The sequence below is a fragment of the Scomber japonicus genome, chromosome 7 (genome assembly GCF_027409825.1).
Source record: "Scomber japonicus isolate fScoJap1 chromosome 7, fScoJap1.pri, whole genome shotgun sequence".
Lineage (NCBI taxonomy): Eukaryota > Metazoa > Chordata > Actinopteri > Scombriformes > Scombridae > Scomber > Scomber japonicus.
In genome coordinates this window covers 19,303,474-19,322,350 of record NC_070584.1, presented here as the reverse complement: position 1 = coordinate 19,322,350, position 18,877 = coordinate 19,303,474, and the positions used below count along the sequence as shown (strand labels likewise).

General features: G+C 38.7%; 1 protein-coding gene across 2 annotated transcripts in view; it reads right to left on the bottom strand.

Moving 5' to 3' along the window:
- Positions 1 to 18,877, bottom strand: part of negr1 (neuronal growth regulator 1) — a 148,733-nt gene that overhangs the window by 63,652 nt on the left and 66,204 nt on the right. For both annotated transcript variants that reach the window (XM_053322391.1, XM_053322392.1), the window contains exon 3: positions 9,357 to 9,482. In XM_053322391.1, the coding sequence (XP_053178366.1) occupies positions 9,357 to 9,482 (126 nt within the window). The remainder of the gene's footprint in view (positions 1 to 9,356; positions 9,483 to 18,877) is intronic.

Sequence of the window (18,877 nt, the reverse complement as noted above, 5' to 3'; positions counted from 1 at the left end):
AATTGCGAATCTGGCATAATCATGACAAACAGGTGTGAGTAATAATGACTCCCACATTCAACAGTATCCTTCAGTTATATCCACAGGTGGCACGTAGGCCTCCAATTAAACTGAGAGAGCGAGATTTTCTAGTTTGCAAGCGTTCACAGATGCGAGGCACTGTGTTGATGATTCAGCATGAAAACACCTTCTGATGGCATTTCTGAGATTACCAAAAATGTGTCAATCCTCCGAAATAAAAGACACTGAATTAAGCAGCATGTGACATTATAACATTGCCACTATGATTGTACAGTATACATTTTACCAAGCACATAAAATGACATCAAGCATTATTAGTTTTTTATTATGCTCCTCAATTCCACTTAATGTACCTGTTCTCACTTTATCTAACATTGGTTTTGAGGCACTGTGATTTCGTTCTTCCCTTTTAATGTTTCTGCCTGCTCAAAAAAGAAAAAGTGCCAAATGCTGAATAACCCTAATATTAAACACTAACAACAGTAACCACTAACTCAACATGTAATGTAATTCCTGAATCTCCCTTTGGTACTTCCAGTAATAACTATACTGTTTGAATTAGGCTGTTAATTTCTTCTCTAATGATAGTCTATATCACCTAGTTCAACTGATGAGTCCAGTGAGAATGAAAAAGAACATTATTTGATGTTGTGTTGATGATGTGCGTAAGTGAATGAAGTTAATTTAAATAGAAGGAACAATGTCTGCCAAGCGTAAGTCAATCAATCTGAGCACAATGCAGGCAGGTACAGTGAAGACTCATCTTCCTGCTGAGCAAATTTGATTATTATTGGAGAGAACATTGCAGAGATACAGCTTACTCGCTGTTAATCTGTCTTCACTGCCAAATTAATTTTTGCATCATAGCCAAATTCAGTTGTTAAACTGTAATAAAGACATCCAAAAGTTGGTCCCATTTGCACAAAGTGATGATTGGAATAATTTTGTAGGATAAGAAGCAAAAAAAAAACAACCCAGAATGGAGGCCAAATACATTTTATATCACAGTATGTTGGCTTGGGGAACCAAGGAGAAAAACAAGCTAAAGGGTTCTGACTATATGTGAATTTAAATTTGGATTGAAATGGTGCTGGAGGGATTTGTGTGTGTTATATTTCTGTTAGATTTTTTTTGTTTGATTTTAATTGTAGCTGATGAGCACTGTAATTTAAACACTGAAATAAATATAAAAATAAAACTCCTAACAGATCAATTTTTTGAACTGAAGATATAAAAATGAAACAAACATAAGTATATATTTTATCCCATATCATCCACATCTAAATTGAAGTATCATGTGGCTTAATTAAGACAAATTATACAATATGTATTGGGTTGCAAAATGTATGTCATTATTGAGTTGTTTTGCCTCCACTAGTGAGCAATCAGTGCACATACTCAAAGCAGATGTGGTCCTACAATTTTCAACAAATACATAAAAGCAGCTCCTTCTGAAACAAATGGACAAATTTCCATTTGGAGAAATCTAATTAGGCTGCCATCTTTCTTGATAAATGAAAGCCAACATTTTTTTTTCGTGCAAGATCTACTTGCATCATTCTGCGCAGGCAGCAAATGGTATTCCTATTGATTACAGCAGGAAGGGGGCTTTGCAAAGGTCAAAGAAGCCATTAAACAGGAATCGCATCCTTGATTATGGAGCCCCGGAGTGGCCGCAGAGAGAGAGAGAGAGAGAAAAAAAAAACTACAGCAAGGTTTTACTATATCGAGCGCTCAAAATGCTGTTGCGTGGTCACAGGATATTATTTGTTCCCACCCTTTTGGTTAATTTATGGGCACGAACTACAATTCATTCCCTTTTTTTAATTGTTTATTCATGCCCACAAAAATAAGTGTATTTACAGAGAGCCAGCACAACAGAGTAGCTTCTTCCTCTGTGGCATGAACTGTAGTGCACCTGCTTCAAGTATCGGGTGTCAGACTGGCTACTCACTCTTCCTAAATATCTAGGATGGCTATATACTGTAGTATGACAATATAAGAGGATGGGTAAGGTTAGAATGCACAGTATACATTCATGGTATATAAAATGTACTTTGAAAGAGATTCTGATTTTAACAGGATGATGAACTGATTTCTGTCAAATGTCAACAAATAATAAACAGTGCAAGACTGTGTGACTACACATTCTCCATCAGGTCGGTAAACGTGAGAGGAAAACGCACCACAGTCATGCTGGGATCCTTTTAATTACCTCCTGCTTGTGTCTCTATGGCATGGTGTGCACGCATTTACGTGTAGATAAATAATTAAAACAAATTAGGATATCAACCACCAAGTGTTCACTGTATTTCAACAAGTGATAGGTGTGACGTCTTCTGTGACGTTTGATAACCTAAGGTTAGCTTTCTAAACAAATGTGTTTAAACAGAGGTGAATTTTATTCTGATTAGGATATAAACCATCAAGTGTTGACAGTTTTAGAGCCCTAATCACAGATTAGTGGCCTCACAAATCGCATGATGTATGATATATACAAATATGGTACCTTTTATATACCAGGAATTTATACTCTGCAATCTGCATCCCATCCTTACCCATCCTATTATATTAATATATTATATAGCAATCCTAACTTTTTAGAAGCAGTAGCCAGTCACAGTCTGACACCCAATAATTGAAGCAGGTACACTGCACTTCATGCTTCAGGGAGAAATGTTGGTCTGAGGTGCTGCCTATCTATATTTACAATTATCTCATCAGCACAAATTAAAAACAAGTTTGGAAAAATTGTATCTTGTGCCCACAAATAAATGAAAAGTGTTGAATTAATTGTATTTTGTGCACACGCAATGGCATTTCAAGTGCTCAGTGTAGTAAAATGTGGCCTTGGTATCTATATTTTTTCTTTCCATTGCCAGCTCCGAACTTGATATATATGTTGAAGAACATTATATGTTTGAGTGGTTAACCTTGATGTTACAGTAAGCAAAAAACAAGAGACATAACATTATGTCTTAGCCTTGGGGAAAAATAACCTCTGCTGTTGGTGTGAGTAACATAAAACCACTGAGGGACCTAACATGAGCTGTGTGCAAGTGCGTGCTGAGAGATATTTGAGAAACTGACAGAAGCCCTTCTCACCTGAGGGAGATGTCACTCCAAGCAAATTAAAGAAATCATAGCAAGGTTAATTTTGCATTCAGTGCCAATGCTGGCTAAGTGCCGTTGCAGTAAGCAATTTCCCACATTGTGTAGGGGAGCTGTGAGTACACTTCCTTCAGGGCTGCAATACATAGATAGGGTAGGCATCGCTGAAGAATCCATTATAGCATAGAGCAGCATTTTCTACATCAATTTATCCTTTTAACTCCTGAAAATAGAGAACAACCCACGCTGCTACATTGTACACCGCTGCCTTCTGGCCCCAACTCAAGGTGTGGGCCAGAACTAGGGGTAGAATCAGACTGTGAGCAGGGTCTGCCTTAAAACAGGCTGTTTGTCTGCCTTGATATGTAACCTCTACACTGCACCCTGGCTGTCAATCTAACGCTGCTAAAATCCAGAGAGTGGAAGTGGGCCAAAGGAGCCTTAAGTCATGTCTGGATGCATGTGCTGCCACGTCTGTGACCCGTAGAATTATCTCGATGTTACTTTCTGTGCTGACATATTTAGCCAAATGCATTGTAGCCAGGGACGTACACTTTCAGATGCTGGACCTGGCAGGGTTGAGAGATCACTGTGATTTAGACAAGGTTGGATAGTGTACTTCAAATGGAAAACAAACATACCGAATACCAAGTTCAACAGTAAAAGTAAGTTATTAGTGTGACCAAGGAAAAAATATATCATATGTCAACATTATTGAGAGATTTAATTTGTTTACTTAAAAACTTCATGCCATAATCCCAAATAATGGTGGGTGTAGTACAGTGCTGATAGATGACATCCTCTATCTCATAGGGTTTGAGTTAAAAATAAGAAATGCTCTTTATTTTACCAGTGAATTGGAACACAAAAGTTGACTCCATAGCACTGCTTAACCATGCTTATTGTTTAATTAACTGTCTTGGCCACCACAGTGCATGGAATTGAATCAATCTGTCGAGCTTGGCCAATGCATGAGTACTGCAATAAGTATGTCAATAGAGGAACAAAAAACAGACTTCATAATTTACCATATTTCACTTTGTATTCATTGGCTCTACTAGTTTGGTGCAATGCAACAAGAATGGGGAAAAAAGGAACAACAAGTAATGTAGACATATCTGACTATACATAACTGCAAGGTTATCAGTGTAGTGATCCAACTCAGAGGAATATCAAAACAAGCACTAAGCTTTTACCACCCACTGTTCCGACCGTTAGAAACAAAGCAAAGTTTGTTTGTTGTCAACATGTTTAAAAATATTACCTTTTCTTCTGAAAAATCCAGGTATACAAGTGAAAACCTAAAAAATATGATTTCTGCCTACTTTCAGAGTTGTCCGGCTTTTCAACTTTGTAATAAATCCTTTAAAACATGAAGTCCACATTCATGGCAAGGGTCTAACAATCAAAAATAGTCCATTTGTTTTAATTTAAAGGGACCACCTCCAAAAGGGAATGGGTGTTGATGGGCCTGCCTGGAAATAAATGTATACCGCGAACTGCCATTAAATATGTGTGGTGTGAGAGTTACTCAATACCACATTTGAGTTAAAAAAGGTCTACTATTCATCATATTGCAGACACTCCAATAAAGTGTGTGCACATCGAGCACCTCTTTAGTTAGCTATGCTGAGCTCAACAGCTGAATGGGGGAAGTGTTAGACATGGCTCCTGCTGTTGATATCTGAAATTGCAGAGCGTAACTCTTTATCTTTCACCTCCCATCGTGTTTAAAACATGCTCAAGTGTCGGCTCTTGAACTGCACATCAGTTCATTGCAACTATGAGAAAGAGAACAGCGTTCTGATTGAGAGACCCCTGGTGAAGAGGCTGTCAAAATCTTGCTTAGCATATCTTAAAGAGCGGCCAGTGTTCTATAACAGGTGCAACTTTAGGTATGTAGCAATCATATGAAGTCAAGTTTGAATAATTCATTGCACAGTTCAAATAACCACAGACAACTGAGCTACTGTACAATATGCACTTATGGTGGTGCCACTTAGTTCAGGACCAAGAAAGTTTTGCTGGATCCAGCTTTAAGTCAGTGACAGCACACATTAAAGTGACTTGTCAGTGAACAGTATGCTGCAGTCTGTTTCCTCTGGGTGTGCTTTGGAGAAGATATGCCTCATGCACTTAAATGGAAAGGCAAAACAAAACATACAGCATGCAGTTGATAAATGTACAGTAGCTGCTTAGAAAGAGAGAGAAAATGTGTCCCAGCTGAGTCCTATCACAGGAAACAATCAAATATGTATTTGAGTATTCTAGTCAGCCTTTTCAAAGGTCACACTTCTATCCCATGGATTCAAATCTCAATGGAAAAAGCTTATCAAAGCAATTTTGCCCAGCCATCCAGCCATCCACCCAACCAAACAGGACTGAAACAGGCTATGTTAAAGGATATTTCACCCCCCCTCCCTATGACCTATGAAATGGTGGTGAGGAGCCATAGCAGAGTACTCCATGCGTAGGCAATACCCTCAAAGCCTGACATGTCACCCGAGCTATTGTAAGCTTTCAGAGCAAAGTAAGTAGCTATGTCAAGAGCTAAATTAAAAATGACATAGTGGCTTCTGGGAGTATTACTGGTGTACTTCTTCTAATGGTGTTTCTAATTTGAATTCAGCTTTTATTTAATCATACAAGTTGATTCAGAACATGTTTTAAATATATCAGAAGCCTGCAGGACGAGCTGCAGGGTTGGAAACAATTGCATTGATACACACAAACTAGGCAGTTTCCCATTAGTTTTTTTTTCTTCTTTCAACTTGTGACTGGGCAGCAATGCTGAAACAGTCGGGGGTAGAGTCCTAGCTCAAGGGCACATCGACAATATTTGATAAGGGTTGGGAGAGCATGAAACATTCACTTTGCACATCCTGATTGCACCAGCTGATAGGGGGGATTGGAGCAGGCTTTCCAGTCACAAGCGCCCTTATCATGCAGTGATCAACCCAAACTCCTGAGGACTTCACTGTCAAGCAGAATTTCTACACGGCTAATTAAACTGTTCCACTAAACTGAAATTATTCTTTAAGCACATTACAATGCAGACATATGCTGGCACCATTCCACCTCCGAGTAGCAACAAAGATGATCTCTGTTACAAGCACTTGCTTCAGTTTGCATCTCTCTAATTGAAGGATATATGCATTGACTTTATATAAGCAGCTCAGCAGCATACTGAGCTAAATTATCATCTCAATAAACAGTTTACGGCCACACTTCAGTGGATGCACAAAGTTTATTATTAGCTGGCAGTTTGTTGGTTGGCAGGATGAGGAGTGAAGGGAAAAATGCAAACGCAAAACAGTCAGAGTGGGAATAGGAACTTGACAGTCAGTGAGGGAAATTTATCATTCTGTCAAACTCCACTGACTTCAGCTGCAGAACTATCTACAGAGTAAAAAATACCTGCCCCCACCCAAAATGGCTGATTGTAAGGCCAGCAAATAAAACCTGCCATGTCGACATGTTTGTCATAGTGATTTCACCTGCTTGGTCTCATGTCAATAAAAGCGATTACTCTTACCAAACCCAAATGGTCAGAAATCTCAGTGCTGGAGGAGGCAATCAGATCATGACTCTGCACAATTCAGGATACTCATGACCCTATACCTTATAAGTGAGATTGAAAACAGGCCATGAAAGATGCCTTATTCTTTCAAATAAGCAAACCGTGTTTCAGTTTTCATTATTCATTGAAAAAATACAAATAATAGTCTCTGAAACTGTTGAATTCTACAAGATTCTTCACCTCGACTGTAAAAATCTTTTTTTTTTTTATGGCTGCAACTAACAGTTATTTTATCTTATGTTTAATCTGTCAATTATTTTCTCCATCAATCAATTGTTTGGTCAATTAAATGTTAGAAAATGGTAAAAAAAATAAAAATAAAAAAATAAAGAAAGTTCACCACCAAAGGCCAAGGTGACATCCTTTAATGTCTTTGTTTGTCCCAACCACCCCAAAGATATTCAGTTTACTATCATAGCAGGTAAAGAAACCAGAACATATTCACATTTGAAAAGCTAGAATCAGAAAATAATGACTTTTTTGACTCAAAATAATTAAGTGATTATCAAAACCATTGGGAATTAATTTAATTGTTGGCAACTGATCAATTAATCAACTAATCGTTGCAGTTCTCATTTTTATACATCACAGGTCTAGCAAGACTGTAGTTATGACTATATTTCCTTTCTGTTGAATTTTCTAGACCTGACAACAATAACCATGTTTTGGAATCGATGGTGCCTAAAACAGCTCCATTCATGGTAGGTCACTGCAAGTCCACTACTGCTCATAACTGAAATAAATGTTTCCATATGCTGTATATCGAGGTTGTCTGAACGCTGGATGAAGCAGACTGTTCTACATATCCAAAAGATTTAATGGAATTCCATCAATCGATTCCATCTGTAATTAGCCTATTACAACCTTTCAGTTGTACCACATCCTTTGGACATATCGCCCTGGCTACAATGATTGACTCAAAGAGTCCATGGCAAATGGCTTCTTTTCTGATGTGCTTCGAGACAGTCTGTGATTACATTTAGTCCTGGGCCCTTTCATTTGACCAGCATATCATTTCTTCCCTGGCATACTTCAAAGTGTGGACACTTCAAAGTAGAATGAGTGACTGCCACTCGGACTCTGAGGATGGCTCTTTTGATCATCTTCTGAAAACTCCCCTAACACAATCAGGGCAAGCACACCAGAGAGGAGGATTTGACAGCCATAAGATAAATGCAGTCATCCTCACAGCTATCAGATAAGCACAGCATGCTCTAATCCATTAATATGAAAATGAGGGAGGATGGGAAGTGGCTGGGTGGGGGCTTTGCAGCAACAGTTAAATGCTTTGGAATGAGTTTTCAAAGGGAGGATTCACTATTCAAAGCACTTAATGGTGTATGTGTGCTCAGACTAGCAGCCAACTAAAAAAAACTAAACAATAATAATAAAGACATTCTTTGTTAATGCACCTTACATTCTGGATTACAAACTGCCAAAGCAAATTGTAGGTCTCCTTGCAGTTATGAAAACTGCAATTGTTATACAGAGAAATGTTTTATTCTCGTCAACATCTTTGATTTCGTGTTACAACGTGCATTGGTGACACATTAATTACTGCCCTGACCAAGTGCCAAGTGGTTGAAGTACATAGCATGTATGCTGTACATAGAAAACTGAGACAACTTCGAGACAATATGTAATTTTAAAATATTGATTATAACCTACAGTAAATGCATCACTTTTCCAGGATATATTGCATCTCATCATATAAGCAGATATTGTCTTCTGTTGCTGAAGTCATTCTCCACAGTTCACCCTGTGTAATTTTACTGCGTCCTGTTTGATGAACAGCACAGAGATTTATAAATATTGTAACAAACTGGGCATGTTACTGTTGTGTTTTATAAATGTGAGAGTTTAAGTCAGATTCTGTTCTGTTCAGTTAAAGTGCTGGTTTTTCCGAGTGTCTGTGAACGCATCTTGGGAGTGAGACTTGCAGCTAGCTTGTAGGTGTGTTTGTTGTTAGCTCTGGATAAGAAGACGGCAGCACGTGTGTGGCTAGTGAGCTACTGATGTTAGGCTTTTGTTTTTTTGGCGTTGGCTACGGCCCACAGTAGCCTGTGTAACCATCAAGAATAAATAGCCTATAACCGGCTAACGTCTCGGTGTATGGCTATAGAGGGACGTTACAATGGCCATGGAGTTGCAGGGACCATTTATTGGTTAAATGTTTAATATAGTTGTTAAATTAGATCTAGACATTTTTATGATGTGATGTCTCTGGCTGTTTATAGTTAAAGTGAGACTGGTGGTCAGTTGGTGAGAATTCTCTTTAATAACATGTTACCAACAGATGATTTGCTGATTGATTAGCTGCTACTATTTACAAAAGAAAATATCAAACTCAGGTCTCTCTATGTCCATGATACTATATGTTCTCTTGAAATTGTTATTATATCCATCCATTTCCCCCTCCCTCCCTCACTCTCTCATCCATCCAACCACATCACTCTTTCCCCTCCCCCCTCCATCTTTTCATCAAATAACATATCACAACTACCTTTCTCCCTCTTAGTCTATCACCTATTGATCCCATCCATGCTTGCTCATTTCCTCGCTTGATTCATCCATCCAGTCGTCTGTCCATTTATTCATCCACCCGTTCATTAGCATGGGTAAGTGAGAGGTGAAGTGAACTCACCTAATGGGGTTATGTGTCTCCAGGAAATGGCTGGCTCAGGTTTCCCACTGGCTGTACAGATGAGCGACACATTGCTGCCCTCGTTTACCGTGATGTCAGAAGAAATGTCATATATCTTGGGAGGAACTGTAAAAAAAGACAAAATATACAGAAACAAGATTGGCATTTCAAAATCTGCAACCTCTGGTTCATACAATAATATCATCTATGTGTAATATTACAATAAAAAGGAAGGTAAAGTTTGCAGTGAGAAATTTGTTCGAGTTTTGAGTTATGAGATATATGTTAGGATTAAATGATCTCCTACTTCAGGGAATATAACTCTAAACACCTTACAATCAGACTCCATGATTCAGTCTGACATTAACATCTTGTTAAATGTTCTCTGTAGGGGATATGATTTGATTATCCCAGTACCAATCAGTAATATCCAGCCACTCTGATGACATTTTGAGTCAAATGGAGCTTGTCTTAGCAGTACAGTTTGCAGAGCTGCCAACTCTCACACATTCACCGCGAGACTCACACAATTGACACTTCTTTCACGCTCTTACGCCACACATCAACAACAGATTCAAAACAGATCACACTGCTGCACGAAAAGAGGACACTGAAAGCGCAAAGTCAGTAAGGGAAAGTGAAAAATATACACAAATCTATTATATTGTCATTTATTCACATGCACGTAGGTCAGAGTAATCTCAGCCAGCAGCTCTTCAGACAGTGGCACAGCATGTCTCAAGGGGCATAAATTGTGGGCTTTTACAAGTATTTATTTTGTACAAACATTATAAAAGGTTTCAGAAAGCATGTCAAATAACAATGCATAGGTCAGGACTCAGTTACATTGCTGTCTCTGTTTCTTTCCTCTGCTCAACTGTGCTGTGTGTCTCTCTGACACCGCCCCCAAACCCCTCAGTTAGCATACAGTACCAATCAAAAGTTTAAAGACACTCCATTGAAGTGAATGAGAAACTCTTGACTGGTACTTTACGTACGAGGCCATTATTTCTGTATGGGGACATATGTGAAAGGAGTTGTCTTTAAGTAATCCACAATGAATACTTGCCGTTTTGCCAGCAGAGAGAAAGTAACACGTTGGTAAGGCTGGCAAGCTAACTAACTCAATTAGCAAGCTTAAGCAACACAGTCATTCTCCTGCCATGAGTTGAACATTTTTTCTAAAGGAACAAACATTTGACTAAAGATTTGCTGTGATAATATGAAGAAAAATATAATTATGACAGAAGCAGGGTCGTGTTGCTAACATGTTAGGTGACATGGCTTGTTAGCAAATGCTAGCCAGTACAGTGCTTACAGTGCATAATATACTCAAGCTCCTCTAAAAACAATGGATATTTTTGATTTGTGTTTGTTTTATGATTAAACACAGATCAATTATAAGAAGCATTCAAGTTGTTGACCGTTGAACTGTGTTTAATAGTTCCCAGGCTGGCAGAACTTAGCACATATCCAGTTAGTCCCACCCACAAAGGCTTTGATCGGCTCAGTTGTTTCTAAAGCCCTTCACAAGAACAAAAGCAGACCCTTTTGAATCCATGAACAAAATAGGAATGTGGGCAATGACTCAGGTCTGTATCCAGGCTGTACTTTAGGTGGTTTGGAAGTGGTGTATCACAAAGCCAAATAAGTCCTTCAACAGCATATTCTTGAAAAAGAAAAGTAAACTTATTTTCTACTGAGGGCAGCTCATCAACAGCCCCTGCTGGACATCACTTACAATCATAATTGGCAAGTTTCTGGGCACTTAAATCCTCTTGGAGCTTTGATGTTAAAAGCTTCGGTATTTAGGCTGCTCAAAATACACAGACACACATGGAGCCACCCACAAAGGCATTTAAACACACTCACATAAGCACACACGCAAGCACATGTGAGTGCACACACACGCACATAGAAGCTTATGAGACACTATTTTAATCAGCACGATTTAAATCTCTGAGGGAGCTTTTCTGCAGTGGACTGTGCTATACAGTAATGACTTCTCAGTCGTCTGGGGTTTCCAACTATTCTACCCTGTGATCCCCCCTGATGCCAGCTAAAAAACTAACAAATGAAAAGTTGATTCAACAATTTCCCTACTTCCTCTTTAGACCCACCAACATGTTCTTTTTTTGGACCAATAGCCAACAGGATGCTGCATAATTAAAAGCATCCATACTCATATAACTGGAACCTCTATGGCTTAAGGAAGAAAAAAAAAACTACTTTAATTAAAAAATGGTACCATCACAGTTGATTTTGACTCAATCTAACACAAGCATAACGCTCAATAATATGAGGAGTACCCAGGAAAACATTCCCAGCCCTGGTGTGTTCTGTTTTGTTGGAGTTATTTTTGATCAAGAGATCTGGATCTAAATGAGATGAAAGTGGCAGACCTTCAGTAGGAGAGGACCAGAGGCGATGTTGAATCTAGGTTATTGCTTGTCAGACTCCTGTGTTTACTTACTGTAGGACCCCACTGTTGACACATCTTCTCGGTGTCTGATAGCACAAAATTGAAAATGTTGGGGTTGTCTACTGATCCTATCTCTCCTTGGCAGGGACCGAGAGGTTTTCAAAGGTTCAGATGAAGAGCCCTCAGTTTTTTTTTTTAGCTCAGAGCTGCTGTAGTTCAGTTGCTTTACTGTATTGTATAACTGTGTTTGCTTCAGCAGAGGAACAAGCAAGTCTGGGAAACAGAATAAAAGATCAAAAGAAACAGTAAAACTTTAAACAATAAGTTGGGAAAAACTTGAATAATCTATGGAATAGGGACTTCTCTGAACAGCAATCTATTCACCAGACAATAACACATACTTTTGTTCCTTTACAAGCTATTATAGTTAGACACCATGTTATTTAGACCTGTGGTATGACTTGTAAATTCAACAGAAACAGATTTAGGTAAGATGTTGCCCTCAGAAACTCCAACAATAGAAAGAAAAATGTAGTGTCCATGTTAACTTATTTTTGGTAAAAATGGCAGATAGGTGACACTTCCTCTGCCAATTGTGGTGCAATTTGATTCATGAGTGTCTCACTGTTAAGTATTGTTTGAGGAATATAGAACAATTGATAGCATGACTTTGGACACAACTGATGTGTCCAGGAGGTAGAGCGGTCAGTCGCCCTCCAATTGGAAGATTGGCAGTTCGATTCCCGGCTCCTCCAATCCACATGTCGATGTGTCCTTGGGCAAGACACTTAACCCCAAATTGCTCCCGTTGCTGCGCCAACGGTGTGTGAATGAGAATGAATGGTTAAATTCCCCCCTGATGAACAGGTTGGTACCCTGCGTGGTAGCCCCTGCCATCAGTGTATAAATGTGTGTGAATGGGTGAATGAGTTGTAATGTAAAGCTTTGAGTGGTCGTAAAGACTAGAAAGGTGCTATATAAGTACATGATTCTGTTGTTCCTCATTTTTAAAAAATCATCATAAAAAGATCTTATGTACAGTAAGTGGGGGTGTTGTTGTGCTGCAGTGCTTACAGTGCTGATACACTGTAAAACTATTAGAAATTCCTCACCCACTAATGAGAAAATCAAGTTACCAGGTGGCTGCACAAGTTAACGTTTGTCAACTTGTAAGTGCTCTTAATAATGGAACTCACTAATTTCTAACTGAGACAAATTACTCTCATGAGTGTGTATATATCTGAGTGATGGTGTGAATCACATATTCAGTTTACACACTATAAACCATGGCAATGAAAAAAAAGTCTACACAGCAGAAAGGATGCCATCTTAACCTTGTACTGAGGATAATGACAATTAATGTGGTTCAAGGTACCATTATCTCACCTACAGTAACAACAATAAAGCCTGTTTACACCGGCTTGTTTGAGAGACAATTGTGCAAATATGTGACAAACGTGCATACAGAATCACAGCATTCAACAATTTGATCACACCTACTCTGATGACAATTCTCTGCCTTTTTTGTGCCGCATTTCGCACTACAATAGATAAAACTGACCAAGATTGGATAAAAGGACCAAGTCTACAGGTATCAACAGATCAGATGCTGCTCTTTAAGCTAATACTGATGCCCTGGATGCTTTAGGAAGAGATTCTGAAAGTCAGCCGCAGTTTAAAGCATATCTGGAGACACTCCAACACATCAGAGAAAATTGCTCATTCAACCCTGTGTTGGCAGTGTGCTTCAGGTGCATATTGTATTTTTTTTTTCTTCATAGACCATTACTGTTTCAAAGTTTAGGCAACTAGACTACTTGCTGTGATTGTCTGAGATTGCTGTGGTCATGGCAATTAAATTATGAAAAAGGTATGGTTAAGTTAAAGTGACTACTTGGCCAAAGTTGGCTTGTGGTCACGTGTAAGGTGCAAATTATTCACATGGATGTTCGTACCTGCTGTGAAAAGCCTTTTAGATGTCATGGAAATCCTCATTTGAGAGATTCTTGGTTTCCACATTACCTTGAAAGCCTGCAAAGTCCATTACTATTATTTTTTCCCTCAGATACTCCTCTCTGAGTGCTCTATATTAGCCCTTTTACATCTCCTCTCCACCTCTTACAGCAAAAGATCAGAGACAGTCGTGACTGTTCTGCCCCTTCAACAACGGGACATAATAACTCTCCCCTCGATACCTACGTACACCACTTGTTGTTTTCTTTACATGCTAATTAATTAACGATGCCATGATTGTCATGTTTGCCCATTCCACTCTAATTTCCCCTTCTCCAGCTCTGCGGGAGGTGCTGAGAGTGAGCTGCCACAGCTGATCTGGGCGGTGTCATCTCCCTCCTGGCAGACGCCTTGGGTGAATAAATAAGCCTCTAATGACGCCACCATGAATTACAGAAATGCTACAGCTGCTCTATTAAAATGCAGGGCTTTTCTTCTGGAGGTGTAGAGTTGGATACACAGAACTGGGCCCTTCTATGAATTCTGACAAGCTTCTCCAGGCTGACTTCTGCTACCAAATTGCAGGACCCCATTACTGGCTAAACCTACTGCCATCCAGCTTTCCAATTAGAGCACAGAGGGGGAGCCAGGCCACTTGTTGTAATGGACGACAGAATAGGTGTAGGTAGAGGAGACAGACAGAGCTGAGGGGGTGGAAAGGATGAAAAAGAGTGAAAGTCCTTAATTTTCTGTAATTCAAGTCCTTCATCTGTCCACCATCATTCACAGATGAAATGAATGACAGTGCTCTAACTGACAGAGCTATATTTCCTGTTCAAACATAATAAGATGTAATTGTCTTATTGAAACACAGATGCTTCCGGATCTGAACACAGATCGTCCTTAATCAACGACAAGCAGCACTTTAAAATTGGATTAGGGGCAGATTTGAGTTTTACTTTTCAGCTTTGCTTGATACAGTATAGAAATGTTGTAGAGAAATGTTTGCTCCTTGTAATTCTAAAATTACAAACTCCAAAGTGTCCCCCCCAAACCACAGGTTGTTAGAGATGGCATTGATACAGATGGATTATAATGTACTTGTAAAGTATAACTGTGTTTGTTGGGTGTAATATACACCTCAGTAATGAGACAGTTCCCACACAGCTATTCCTAAAGGTTTTCAATTCCCTTTCCTCACTGCAGGCAGCAAAAAAGAACCAACTTCTAGTCTGTTAATTAGGTGTCAGACATGGAAACTAAACATAAACAGTGACAGATTATATTACTCAAAGGGATTACTTACATTTGCAGTGTCATAAAGCAGGCGCAGATCATTTGTAGTACTTAACTTTAGGAAAAGTTCGACGAAGTAGAAAAAAAAATGTTATTATTGTTTTTCTTTTACTGCTTCTGTGACAGTAACATAAAACCTCAGTGGCTGGAAAACTATGGCCCTTAAATTTAACAATTTGCATTTTTTTATAAAGACAGCTGACTTTTCCTGTCACACGATTATTTCATGGCCCTAAGGCTCAGTCAGTTAACTTGTAATATCTTCGATAATGTGTATTGTGTTGACTTTTTGAGTATAAAAATATTTCAGAAACTGACAGTGACGATCGTATGTGTTGATGTGTGTGCATGAGCGTGTGCATGTTCGTCTGCCTGCAATGTGTGCTTTCAAACAAATAATATACAGCAACTCTCATCCCATAAACTTTCAAAGTCACTCTAGCTTTAACTCCAATATCACCTGCTGCTCTCTCAGAGTGTTATTAAACATATCAATCTCAATCATTTCCAACAGAAAAAAACACACAAACTCATACACCAATAATAAAAAGCAATAAAAATGTTCAGAAAAAAAGTGATGTTTTCTTTTTCTTTCCATTTATTTGAGCCCAGCAGCAATAGAGGTGGACTAAGTGCTTGAAAAGCAGGGCCAAGACATAAAACCTCATCAGCCCTTATTGCTTGCCTGTTTTTGGCATCTCTTCATATTCTAAGATCGCCTTGTGGCTAAGATGTTGGGTAGGTTAATAAAAAATTGAGATGTGAGGAGTGGTGGCAGACAGCAAACGGCTCAAGACACAAATAGATTCCCGGCAAGTGCACATTAGCTGATGAACATTATTCCATAATGGTATCATTACGTATGATGAATTCTGTGATTTACCCTATTAATGTACTGCAGACATTCGCCTGAGGGGCCAATGATAGTGTGGGATAGTGTGGGAGCAATACAGTAATGCATACTGTGTGTCAGCAGAAGAACGAGCTCCTGTTCAACAGATCAGAGATTGGTGTTAAGTGATTAAATTGTGTCCTATATAAAACAAACGGTTGTGTTTAACACGGGATTCCTCTGTTGTGACTTTTTTGTGTAGGTGTGATCTAGTTGTTATTTTTGTTAACAAGCACCAGACCTCACTGTATCACTGTAAATGCACCTGGCATACATTCTTACAGTAAAATGTATGCCCATTACTTCAGTTGTAGCCCTGAAGTTATATTTTATCAATTTATTTCAGTGGCCTACATTTTTTGCTTCAAGGCAGAATACTGTCTCTGACTGAAACAGAAGTGACCCCAGTGCTGTGGTAACAATAATGTATTGGTGAGGTGATGACAGCCCTGGAGAAAGAGAAAACACAGGACAATTCTACCTCTAGTCTTCAATATATGGATGTCTTGAGACAGTCATATAGTGAAATAGTTTTCAGGGCGTCTTGGTTATTCACTGGAACAGTTTCAACTGACAGAAAACAACATTGAAATTTACAGTTTGAAAATGTAGGTTTTGCACAAATATGTATTAGTCATGCTTTCAATACTCAACATTTATGAGTGCAGTAGGAGGTCTTGCAGAAGTTATTTGGACAGACTGAGTTGATCAGGCTGATAAGCAAGAAAAAAATAAGAACATGGTGAAAAAAGCTCTACTTCTTGTAGAAATCTGTGGACACTATGAACACCATTTTTGTTCAACTTGTAATTAACCATTAGTTTATGATAATATTCCTGTCATGACCTAATGGTGCAAAAATAACATGCTTCCGCAAATGTCACAACCAATACATATGATGAGTAATTGCCAATGAGGTTAACGATGCAGAAAGCGTGATTATTGAGAGCTTGTTACCAATTTCATGCACTTCTGGGGAATTCATGAATTAAGGGAAATCAATTGATGAAAATGAACTTTTCGAAATACCTTGTGAGAGGCAATTAATCTTCAATGGGAGAGCTGCACTGGGCATGTAATTCAAAGATAAGCTATCACCCACTTATTGAAATAGTCTCTAATTTATTCATGCTAATCAGTGTCTTTCAGCCCCAGCATCTTGCTTATGTTAAACAAAATTCCTCTGCATGGGCCACTCTCCTTTCGCTCTCTCGGAAGATCACTGGTTTTTCAATTAGCGGCTTGGCAACGAACTGTCTTTGATAGGCGCGACCACGCGCAAGGCTTATTTCAAATAATTTATTGACAAAAATGAAACACTAAGGGCACACTGCTTTCCACAAAGGAAATATCAGCCTTTGTCTAAACGACTGTTGTTATGGGTGATCCTCTGTGTATCTCAGCTCTCCATGTGTGCGGAGAATGTTTCTGTTTGTGTGTGTGTGTGTGTGTGTCTGTGTGTGAAATGGATGATCTGATGTGAGGACACAAAGCTCTGTCTCCATCTGTCACCGAGCCTTGATGCAGCATTAAAGGTCAAAGTTCAAACTTTAGAACCCGGGTCGTGATTAATGGGGAGAGAGCAGTTGGCAGCTCGCCGACACCCAGTCACAGGGAAGAAGCTCGGCTCAGTGGGTGTCTAGATCTGCACTTTGCTGGCCCTTCGTTCATCAGTTTGTCATACTCCAAATATGTACACTACTGAGTCAAGACAGACAAAGCACAAACACTGATACTGTAGTTAGGTTCTAGTGTTATCATTATCTATTAAAGCAGACGTGACAAAGCATTTATAGAGTAGTGGGTTGAAGCCCGGGATTTTATCTTTCATGGAGCATTTTTACATTGGCTAATCTCAAATTTTGGACCATTTACCATGTTTAGCATGAGACATCTGACATCATAACAGTATAAATAAAATCACATGAACATGATATGAACCCTTTAAAGGTCAGGGTCACAATTCAAGATCCAAAAGCCAATGTTGATAAATTTGATGAGTAAATTTGATCATAAAAGATATATATATGAACCAACTACCAATGCAATATAATACAATTCACCTCCATTGCAATGCATTTGATTCACCATAATGCGATTGAACATGATACGATGTAATTTCTCGATGAATGATGCTAGGTGATTCAGCATGGTACAGAGAGTTTGATTTTATTTTTTAAGTATACAGTAAATGATAAATTAGCTAGTACTGTAACTCAGTGAGGATCACATTTATACTGTTTCTTTTTGACCTCTAAAAAAAAACACTTTTCACACCTTTCACAAACAGGCCGTTTCACAAGTCCTTTGTAGTGTAGTATTCATGCATATGTTCTGTGACCCAAACATTTACAGTCCAAATTAGTTTAATAATCCACCTACTTTGACGTGTAGAACAATTGTTGTAGAACACAAGGTCCTCCTGGAAGCTTTTGGCAACATATGTATGTTAGCACACTGGACAACACTTTAGAGAGGAGCACATTATTGGTCACATTTCTAAACAGCAAGAGCACAGGGCCTCTGCTAATAATTATAAATAAATGAGTTGTATTTTACTGATACAAAGGTGTATCACGTGTTCATTTCAAATTGTATCTGGTGCACACTTTTTTAAATGTTTATGCCAGTGCACAGATGCAAATTGGCAAATCCTCCCATCTCTAATCTATAGCTTTATTAATCAGAGATATCAGATATATGAAGTGATTCGCTATACAAAAGAAAGCCATGAGTCTGTATTTTCAGAGATGTTGTTTTGTTGAAACTTCTCGGTTGCTGCTAGGAAATAAATTAGAGATGTGGAAAGCCTTTTAGACCAAAGGAACTGGATAGAACTGCCCTTGATAGTAATGAGTGTATTTTAAAGCATCCTAATTTTGCCTTATTCATCATCACAGAAAGACTCAATGCTCTGTCTCTGTTTATCTGTGATTGCACTATTAAGTAGAAATGAGT